At 44.2% G+C, this 10860-nt stretch overlaps 1 protein-coding gene across 3 annotated transcripts in view; it reads left to right on the forward strand.

Moving 5' to 3' along the window:
• The window catches only part of Ifnar2 (interferon (alpha, beta and omega) receptor 2), a 35991-nt gene extending 25843 nt beyond the window's left edge, over positions 1-10148 (forward strand). For 2 of the 3 annotated variants that reach the window (XM_005375677.2, XM_005375676.2), the window contains 2 exons: positions 4858-4982; positions 8099-10148. In XM_005375677.2, coding sequence (XP_005375734.1) covers positions 4858-4982; positions 8099-8854 — 881 coding nt within the window. In that variant the 3' untranslated portion in view covers positions 8855-10148. The remainder of the gene's footprint in view (positions 1-4857; positions 4983-8098) is intronic. The other variant, XM_013504240.1, reaches the window with a different exon arrangement.
• The last annotated feature ends 712 nt before the right edge of the window (positions 10149-10860 follow it).

Consider the following 10860-nt stretch of genomic DNA (forward strand, 5'->3'; position numbering starts at 1 on the left):
GAGCCGTGTGCCTCTAGGTTGGCCATTCTTCAAGCCAGTCACTGGAGGGTGCACAGTTGTTTGAAGCTACTGCATGCAGAGGCACTGAAGGTGAAGGATTTTGAAATCTGAGGTTGGCTCTTGTTCTTAGATCTGGCCTGGCTGGCAGGAGCTGGGGCCCTAGCTTGGAGAAGAAAGGGAACTTTGGCAGTGTAGATGAGTCAGTCACTGAGGAAGGCAGAAAGCCCAACTCTTGCAAAGACACCAGAACAGTAATACAGTTGCAGAAATGTGCAGTGAGAACCTGCAAGCTTAGGGGCTTTCTCTGCCCATTACTGTCGGGGGAAGCACCTGGATCGCGACTATTTTAGCAAAAAGGAAAGTCTCCTCAAAGAAGGCCTTCTGAGTTTCCCCACTGCAATGGAAGTCTCTTTAATATTCTGATCGACCAGAGTGAAAATAAGGTCAGATGTATAAGGAAAGGACTTTTGAGTGATATAGTTATTTGTGGATTCAGTGAACAGCCCCAGACTGTACCTGGACCAATGATGCTTAGCATTAGCTAGAGCCACAGCGTAGTGTGACTTTATCCTCGGTGACCCTCAAAGCCCAGTGACGCACACACTGATTCTAAAGGAAAAGTATGTCAAGCCTTTTGCTTAAGGTGTCTTTATGATACTGATTAAATAGGGGAAACCTAAAATTGTATATAGAATCCTTATGCCTATAGCACTTACAAAAACATAAACCCATATAAATTAACATAGTTAGGTTCCAACACCAGTTCTGACTCGAAGTACATGTCGAACAGTTCACTTCCTCTCTTGCACTACTACCAAGAATCAGACCCCTCAGATCCTGTGGTCTGCCCTCATCCTGAAGCCACTGAGCTGCATTTTGCCCCCAGGAGTCACACCCTTACCATCAACTCTACGGTCTCTAAGTCCATTTTCTGCAGCCATAACACAATACCTGAGACTCAGTAAGTTACAGAGAACAGAGATTTCTTGCTAACTGTTCTGGAAGCTGGCGAGTCCAAGATGGAAAGGTTTTCTTACTGTGTCATAGCATGGTAGAGGTGTTACCTGTTGAGAGCAGGAGGTGGAGAGTTTTTACAACAAAGCCACCTCCACGATGTCAAAGGCATTCCCACAGGAATGGCATTAATACTGTCACGAGAGCAGAGCCTCTGCATCCCCAACACCTCTTAAAGCCCTGCCTGTCAGTACTGTCACACTGGCAATTAAAGTTCTGGCGGGGACATTCCACCCATAATAATTCCCATAGAGGGCTTGAGAACTAGAAGAGGACACTGCTGTTCATGGGGAAATTCCATGGGTTTCTGCAGCTCTGTGCCTTGAGCCGATGACAAAGACCTGACACATGCAAATTTTGTGTTATGTAATGATCCTCGGAACAAACAACATTCCTCCATACAATAAAAGCACCAGTCAGGAACAAAACGGGCAGGTGAGGGTCTCCTGACACACAGAGTTGCTCCCTGGGTGGTTGACAGTCCTTTGGAAGTGGACGTGCATTACGTGGATATCTTTTGTACCTGTGCATTTCTGACCCGCCTGCAAAGGCACAGCTGAGCAAGAGCGTGGTGTCAGATCAGCCTGTCTTTACTTGGCTTGTACACTGTTTAGCATATTAAGTTAGCTCCATTCTTCTGTCATTACCCAAGATCGTTCCAGTGCACGTATCCCCCACCATGAGGGATCTTCCTGTCTGAAACCCAGAAGCCAAACAGTTGAGATGACATGGATCTCTCACTGCCTCCTTGACTTCTAAACTACCCCTGGTCAGACTCTAGATCCAGACAGCTGTGATGCTGAGTGGACAGCAGGGCCATCAGCTGGAAGCCAGCGTTAATGTAGACTCAGCAGTAAGCACTGCAGTCTCAAGGCAAACTAATTAGGGGTGGCAGGGATCTTATCTTAAAGATCTGGCCAAATGCCTTCCCCTTGAGGCCCTAAAACCAACTGGTTGTCTCTTTAGTAAGCCTCCAGGGAAAAGGTCTGTTCATTCATCTAACAAAGGGCTGTATTGTAAGCCAGAGTCCCCTCTGGATACTGGGAATGTGGCAGTGAAAAAAAGAGAAAAAGATCTCCGACTCTGTGGCACCTGCTTTGCAGTAGGAGCTGGAATAATAAGGTTTCACAATCACTATCCATAGTATGTGAAGCGCCCATAAACACTAGGGAGAAAAGTGAAGCAGGAAGGGAAGGATGGTCAGCTGGCACGGATGGGTCCCCTGTTTTAAATAGGGCCCTATCTTGGTTCACATTCCCTGAAAGCACAACCTAGGATGGGGATCCTTGTTCAAGTGTGGTTTCATTGTGGTGGGGGACATCACGGTGAGTGAGGAATAACGGAACAAAGCAGAGCAGGAAGGGAGAAATGAAGCATCTCGGCAGAGCCTGAGTACTGGAGAGTCTCTGGAGCATGAACTGGGTCATCAGTCCGTTAGTGGTGCTGTGTGGCGTAGCCCCGGGTGAGCAGCCCTGCTCTGGCTCAGGGCAATACCTTAAGAAGGAGCAGCTCAGATGTGTCACACATGTGCACAGTAGCATGGGGGTCACTCACTGAGTGGTCAAGGGGACATGGGCAGGATCACTGATGGCCACAGAAGCATTTCCAGAGAGGTGGCGTTCAAATGAAGACCCAAGGGAGGTGTGGTAGGTGGAGGGATGGTCACCCATCCTGGGTATGTGAATGTGGCCAAGAGACTTGGTAGATGTTATTATACAAATAAGGCTCAAGGGAGTAAGAACAAGGACTCAAGAGTCAGAGAAAAAGCAGTGACAGCAGAAGCAGAGGTCGGGGGACTGGGAGAGGCTATTAAACTGGCTTTGAGGATGACAGAAAGGCCATGAGCCCAGGAATGAAAGAGGCCTCTAAAGGTGGAAAGGTGAGGAAGTGGACTTTGTCCCCTGCAGCTTCCAGAAGAAATGCAACCTGCCAACACATTGATTTTGTCTTAGTGAAAACCATTTTGGACTTCTGACCTCCAGAATTCAGGAAGAATAGATTTGTGTTGTTTTGTGCCACTGCCTTTGTCATTATTTAATACCAAGACAATGGGAAATGAATACAGGAGAGAGAGAGAGAGAGAGAGAGAGAGAGAGAGAGTCTTGCGGATATATCAGGGGTTCTAGAGAGAGGATCCAGCAAGTGCAAAGTCTTGCGGATATATCAGGGGTTCTAGAGAGAGGATCCAGCAAGTGCAAAGGCCCTGAGGTAGGAGTGGGCCTAGCATGGTAGAATAGTTGTGAACTGAGCAAAGGAAAAATAGTAACAGTGTAGATCTGAAGGATGGAGGACCCGAGAGATACAGGGCTTAAAAAGCTGAGCCCAGATTTTGGTTCCTGATGTGGCTAAGGCCAGCCTTTGAATGGCCTTCTCTTTTCAGATAAGCTTTTCCTTCTCCACACCTTCCTTCCTGCAGCACAAGCTAATATGAGCTTCACATGGACATTTGAGATACAGCTACTGGGATGGAGAAACTGGCTTCTAATTCTGTTTCATTTTGATCATTTAAATTTAAACAACTATAGCCAGTGGCTACTGTACTACATTATAGAATATAAACTGAAAATGTTTCACTTTGCAGTCTAAATATACAGGGGTGCCTCCGTTCACAAACTTAATTCTTTCCATTATGTCTGGTCACAGACCGAATTGGACAACAACTGAATCAAATTTCCCCATAAGGTCAACAGTGAACCTAACCATTGAATTTGATTCGGTTCTCATCCAATTCAGTTTGTGACCAGAATTGTGACCAGAATTAAGTTTATGAATGGAGGCAGCTCTGTATTTTTCTGTTTAGTCTTTAGCAATATAAAACTGTATTTGGTTTGGCTTGGTTCGGTTATTCTTTACATTTTTTTAGTGGAGGTACCTCCTCTCCCAAAAATTGCAACTTCCTGCATTAAACGATAGGACTTGTGTTTTGGGTCAGTTTTCATATTGCATATGGAGGTGTTTTCCAAGACTTTTGACCCCAAGGCCAGGTCCCCTCACCATGTCCCAGCCATCCTGCACATTTGTAGAACATACCTGAGGAGGCTCAGGGCACTGGGTGATGGCTCCTTATGTGTGTCTTCCTGGACGAGCCAATAAAGGTCTTTCTGGCTCAGGAACAAGGAGGTACGTTAATTTGGGGCTTCCCTGTGAGGCCGTGACACATCCTAGGGAGTTCCACCCTGACCCCATCACTCTGTTGGGTTGGGGAGAATACCTCCGACCTTTGGGGCCTTCTGAGCAGGTGCTCACAGAACTTCTATATTAAAAGGGCAATAGTTAAAAAATGAATAAATAAAAAATAATGCAAGGGGTAAGACTGCAGTGCTCAGGAGAAAGAAACAAAGAGGCAAATTTAGATGCTGGAGGAGCGGAGGGAAGAAAGAGTAAGTGCCAGGAAGCAAGTGCTCTGACAAAGGTTCTGCAACAACAGGGGATGTCCAGATAAACTAGCTCAATCCCAAGGCAGGCTCTGGGCTCCAGGAAGGACTCCCCGGTGTCCACCCAAGGAGGAGATCCAGTCAGTGGACACACAGGGCTGGTGCTGGTACCTGGTGCCTGTTAGGGTGACTGGCCCTGTGAAGTGGTTCATCTCTGGGGCCCCTCGTTGGGCGCCAGAATCACTGACATATCAACTGTGCTCTAAAGAAATAAGAAAACAGCTTTTTCTGAGCCGAATGTGAGTGACCGTGGCCAAGAACATACAGATGCCTAAAACTGCTTTTTCCCCCCCAAATTTGTATTTGCACAATATCACTTTGTAACACCAAAGCAATGTGCATTTATTCCTACCTGTGGTGGCTTACGGGATTTCTTTTGAAATAAATTAATTTATTTTCTCATCAACAGGGACATCAGAATCTGTAAAAATAGTAGCACTCGCTATTATTTTTATATCAGTGGCCATAGGCGTCATCTTAACACTGAGACAGATTGGATGTGTATGCTTACACACTAATTTTCCCAAAGTCTTGGTATGTAGTTTTTTAAAACTTTATTTTTTTTAATTTTAACTTTGAAATTTTTATTATATACTTTACAGATTTGTACACAAATGTTTTCACAGAAGAGAATTTCATGTTAGGAAAGCCCCAGAGTTTTTTTAGGCTGGCTTCCTTTCCATTCGCGAAAACATATTTTCAGTTATAAATGTATCTGTGTGTTTTATGTTTTCTCTTTATTCTTTGTTCATATTGTTTCTAATGGTTACATAGAATTTCATTATTATTAATGTATGATTTAACCATTCCCCAGCTATAAGACATTTGGATTGATTTCTTTTTTATTTCGCCACTTTGAACTAAGCATCCTTTTTTTTTTTGTTTTGTTTTGTTTTTTGTTTTTTTTTGTTTTTCTCCGGTACCGGGAACCGAACTCACGACCTAGCGCTTGCCAGGCAGGCGCTTTTGCTGCTGAGCTAAATCCCCAGCCCTGTTCCTTCTTTCTTTTTGCCATTATGAATAGTACAGTAGAAATTTTTATATGTTATCTTTTTATTTTGGTTACTTCACTGTAACATATATACAACATGATGTATCTTATAGAACCATACTATAAATGGTTTATAATGCCAGCAGTGATGCATATACCTCTGCAAAGCGTCAATGACATTGGTGAATCATTTTTACTACTTTGTTCATATAACAACTCTCCCTAGTTGCTCTTATTTGTGTTATTTTCATTATTAACAATAACAGTCATTTTCTTGTTTTCCTTTCTTCTTTGTGTTGCTGGCCAAAGCTTTTACAAGAGTCTGATACTGGTCTCACATCTTTCTAAAACTCTTCTGTCTTTTGACTGAACTACTTTCACCATCAATTATCATTTTCCCTACCCTACTGTGTTCCTTTTGTGTATCACTTTCATAGCTTATTCAGAAATACTTTAGTTTTTATGTCTGAACTCATCCACCTTATTCTAATTTTCCAACAACCATATAATTAAATATCCATCCCCAGCTGTGCTTATCTTACTGTGTTGTCATTGTGTGTCTGCTTAGTATTTCTCCATTAAAAAATATTTCCCTGCATTTAAAAACTCTAGGAAGAGGAAACTAGGACAGTCTAGGCTAGTGTGTTTATGTATGTTTTTAATCAAGACTAGGTGTTAAAATTTTTAAGTGACTTATTTTCTCTTTTTAATTTAACAGATACCTGTTGAGCATCTAGTATGTGTCAACATGATCTAGGTGTTAGGGATATAGAAGTAAACAAAACAAACAAAAACCTGGCCCTCAAGGAGCTTAAAGTTTGAGGGGAAGCAGAGACAATGATTATTTATTGCTGAGACAGTTGTGTAAAGAAAGAATTCACAGAACTCTAGAGATAAATTACTGGGATTGATACGATTAGCAGGGTCATTCCATAAAAAATCAGCAGCATTCAATTAGAAAGTAAGCATGAAACTGCTCTTCAACTTCCAAGAAACAAAGTATATAAATCCTAGGTGTGAGTCTCCACAACCTTGTCTTGATGACTAGAGCATGTCTAACTCATGTCTTGATGAATAGAACATGGCTAGCTCCTCCAAAATTCTGTCCTCTGCACCTTTCAAGCATGAACACTCTCTAAGGGTAACTACTGTCCTGATTACTAACATCAGAGGTTAGTTTTGCCTGGTTTTGAATTTTATGTAAACTGAATACTATTTATAATAGTAAAAAAAAAAATACAATAGTAACAAAAAATATTTTTAAAGCATATAAGAAAAAAGTCTAACATGACATACAAGCTCAGTGTGGGGAAAACTATCAAATCTTATTGAAAAGCATTCACAAAAACCTTGTCAAATGGAAAGCCTAGATAAAGAATCACATGCATAAAAACATGGTTCATGACAGTGAGTCTTGCAAATTGGTGGGAAAAAAGATGAGCTAGTCAGTAAATGTTGTATGTTGTATATATTGAGGGAAATGGCAGAGGACCCCTACCTCACACCATGCATGAAAGCCAGTTTTAGGTAAATTAAGGATTATAATGTGAAAGGCAGAACTTTAAAATTTTAGAAGGCAACACAGATGGCCCTCAACAATGGTTCTACTTACAATTCTTTAACTCTACAATAGTGTGAAAATATCATGCATTTAGTGGAAACCACACTTTAAATTTTGAATTATGTGAGATATTCAATGCATTGCACCCAATGCAATTATTATTCAATGTGTGTTAGATAACTTTGCCCAAATATAGGATGATGTAATATCCTGAGCATGTTTAAGGTAGTTTAGGCTAAGCTATAATGTTCTAGGCAGGTGCATTAAGTGACTTTTTAATTCATAGTATTTTCAACTTACTATACATTTATTGGGACATATCTCCACCATAAGTCGAGGAGCATCTGTATAACCCATTCTGTTTTGTTTTTTTGTTTTTTTTTTGTTTTTTTTTTGGTTTTTCTCCGGTACCGGGAACCGAACTCACGACCTTGCGCTTGCCAGGCAGGCGCTTTGCCGCTGAGCTAAATCCCCAGCCCCTGTATAACCCATTCTGTATGGCTTGAGGGAAAGGAAGGCTCTCAGACACAAAAACCAAAAACCATACAGGAATTGGTAACTCTTCTTACCTTAAAAATTTGGAATTTCTTTTCATCAAATGTCATCATAAAGAGAATAATGTGATAAACCACAGACTGGGGAAAATACATGTATGAAAGTAAATGATCAGTGTACAAGTTATGTAGTTATATAAGGGACTTCTGTGACTCATAAGAAAAAAGATGAATAACCTGGTAGAAAAATTGGCCCCCAAGGCTGGGTCTTGATAGAGTAAGGGAAGAGAAGCTGTGTCAAATTGGAAAGCTTGGGCTATAGAGGGGAGGATGTGCACAGATACTATGCCAACCTTGTGATATTATCTATAGAGGACTCCAGCATCTGGGGGTTTGGAGGCCAGCTGTAGGTGTGAGGTGCTAAGGGCAATGCTTGTCAACTAGTCAGCACCATGTAGCTGTCAGCTCTTGTATTACTATTTTTGTTATCATAATCACCATGCACATCACTGTGCAATGAATACAAAGTTTTATTATGTGAAGAATAAAGAGCAAACACAAGTGATACACTCTCCCTTTCTCCCTCCCCCCCCCGCCCCAACAGATTTTTCGAAACTTTATAACCCAGAGAGTTCCTGAAGTGCCACTGTTAGAAGAAGTGAATACAGTGGAGGTCATTTCCATCAACAGAAAGAAGAAAGTGCAGGATTCTAATGATGATGATGATGATGATGAGAGTGACAGTGAAGATGAGGCGCCCCTCAGAATAAGTGGGGGTGGTTACACCATACATGGCCTGACCGGCCGGCTTCTGAGCCAGATGCCTACCTCCTCAGCCACCTCCCAGGCCTCCCATCTGGAAGACTCAGCCAATGAGTCATCTGAGGAGCCTGAAGAGGAGACACAGCCCCAGCCCCAGCCCCGGCCCCGGCCTCCTGCAGCACTAGGGCCCAGCCCAGGGCAGAGGGAACGCACAAGTGAGCCCTGTGAGAGGACCAAAGGCCCGCTCCAGGACCCCTGTCCCGGGGACAGTGACAGCAACTCCACTGGGGGGTCTGGGGACAAAATTACCTTCAATGTGAATTTAAATTCCGTGTTCCTGAGAGTTCTCCATGATGACCCAGAAGACTCCGAAGAAGCCATGCTGGTGTTACCTCCTCCAGGAGATACAGTCGACCTAGAAGAGGACCCCCAGGAGACACAATCGAGCCTTCTGGTGGCAGGTGGGGAAAAGCTACAGGTGCTCTTCCCCAGCCTCCCTCCCGAGTGCCTGTGGACCGGAGATGACCTCTCTGATAAAAGTGACACCAGTGGTTCTGATGCGGACGATGATGTCAGGGATGGTTATATCATGAGATGACTCCTAAGTACTTCATTAACCTGAACCGGGAAACACCTACAGGATTCTCTCCTTGAGCCCTAATCTGCAGCCTTGTGGTCTGCAAGTGTCCAGGGAGGAACGGAGTAGGAAACTATGGAGTGCCCAGTTCTCCGGGTGACTTCATCTATGCAAATTCCCACTATGGGGAACATAGCATCGCTGCACTGTTTACAAGTTCAGAGTGACACACTTTGAAGGAGCCTGTCCCTTCCACTCCCGTAATGCTGATGTGTGTCTGTTTGTACATCTGGTTTCCCCGGGTAAAGGCCCTGTTGGGTTTTCAAAGGTGCTTTGAGAAATACTTAAATTGAGCCAGGATGCAAGGAGGGAAAGAAGAGGTAAACACTCAGGAGCTGCGGGCGGTGTTTAGCAAACGGAGACCCCTTTTCCCCAGAGGCTGTGGGAGTGAGCCTTTAAGCATGCCGGAGAGGAGGCAGATGCATAAGAAACAAGCCCAGGGCAGCAAAGTATCCCTCTCAGGTGTTATGTTGGCTCTTCCCTCTCAGAACTCCAGGCACAGCCATTTATCCCGTGCTCCCTAGTTTAAGAAAAACACACATGCATTAATAACTAGGATCAGGCAGGTGATAGGGATAAAATCTCAGTGCTATATTTGCAGTAAGTCTTACAAGATCACACTTGGCAGTTTTAAGTGTTATGTGTGCTGGTTCCACATCCCCTATTTGGAAATACAGCTGCTGTGAATCTGGAGGAAGAAGCGAGGTTGTAGAACATGGTGTACCAAACAGTATGTGAACTGCTGACATTCTGCTGTGTGACCCTGGGTGTCTTGGCTTAACCTCTCTGAGTCTCGGCTTCTTCGTTCTTGAAATAAGGGTATTGCACGGGGCAGTTACCAAGATCCTATGAAGCTTGGAGAAGTAGGAGAAAATATATGGGAATACTTAGAAGTATTACCGGGCGACTAGGCTCCCCCAGTGGATGAAAGGTGTAGGATAGGATCCTCCTCTCTCCCTCCCTCACTCGAAGAGCTGGTTTCTCAGAAACCCCCGCAACATACCTGGGCGGGGGAATAAAGAAGGAAATTCAAAAAGGGAGAAACATCAGTTATACCAGTCTTACTGTAAGGACCTTGAATAGATGATTGGTGTACTTCCTCTGTCCCCTGCATCTATCGTGTTTTGAAAATCTCCAGGATGATCCTTTGAGATAAATTTTCTGTGGCTGTACGTGTGAGCGCTTGTTTTTAAATATTTTTGTATAATGGTTAGCGTTTGCATATTGGTAATACAAGAATACTTTTTCATACAAATTTGGTGTGGTCTTCAGAGTCATTTTACATTGCTCTGTGTGTGTGTGTGTGTGTGTGTGAGAGAGAGAGAGAGAGAGAGAGAGAGAGAGAGAGAGAGAGAGAGAGACACAGATCATGGCTCTGCTGGCACCTTGGGATTGCACCTGCTCCCCCTAACTGTCCTGTGGGCTGCGGGCGTGGCGCCCTTGGGCGCGTGTTCATCAGGCGCGTTCCAGCATTGCCTTGAGCACAGCCATCCCTCCCAACCCCGCTCCACACACACACACACACACACACACACACACACACACACACCTGGAATTTCCAACCTCGTCACTGTGCGAGTTTAGAAAGAGGAAATTAAATCTTTCTCTGCAGCCTCAGAAAGAAGCAAGTCACTTCGAGATGAATGACCTGGTTTTGTGTTGTTTTCCCCGGGGGAAGGCTAGAGAGCCCCTCCAACTGCGCGTGCGGCTGGGTGCTTTAACTAACTCACCTCCTAGGCAGGGAGAGGACAACAGAGAGGACTTGACCCTTCCGTGGAGAAAATAGGAGGGATACTGAATGGCAGAAAGAAAAATAACTACCACGCGCAACCTCACCCCCTCGACTGAACCCCGAGTTGGAGTGTCCGTGTATTTATTTAGCTGGAGGCCGCCTTCCTCGTCCTGATCCCTCCCTGCCGAGCTCGCGAGCCGGGCCTCTCGGGTGGGGCGCGGGCCGGCTGCGGGGA

The sequence above is a fragment of the Chinchilla lanigera genome, unplaced genomic scaffold (genome assembly GCF_000276665.1).
Source record: "Chinchilla lanigera isolate Chin_1 unplaced genomic scaffold, ChiLan1.0 scaffold00006, whole genome shotgun sequence".
Classification (NCBI taxonomy): domain Eukaryota; kingdom Metazoa; phylum Chordata; class Mammalia; order Rodentia; family Chinchillidae; genus Chinchilla; species Chinchilla lanigera.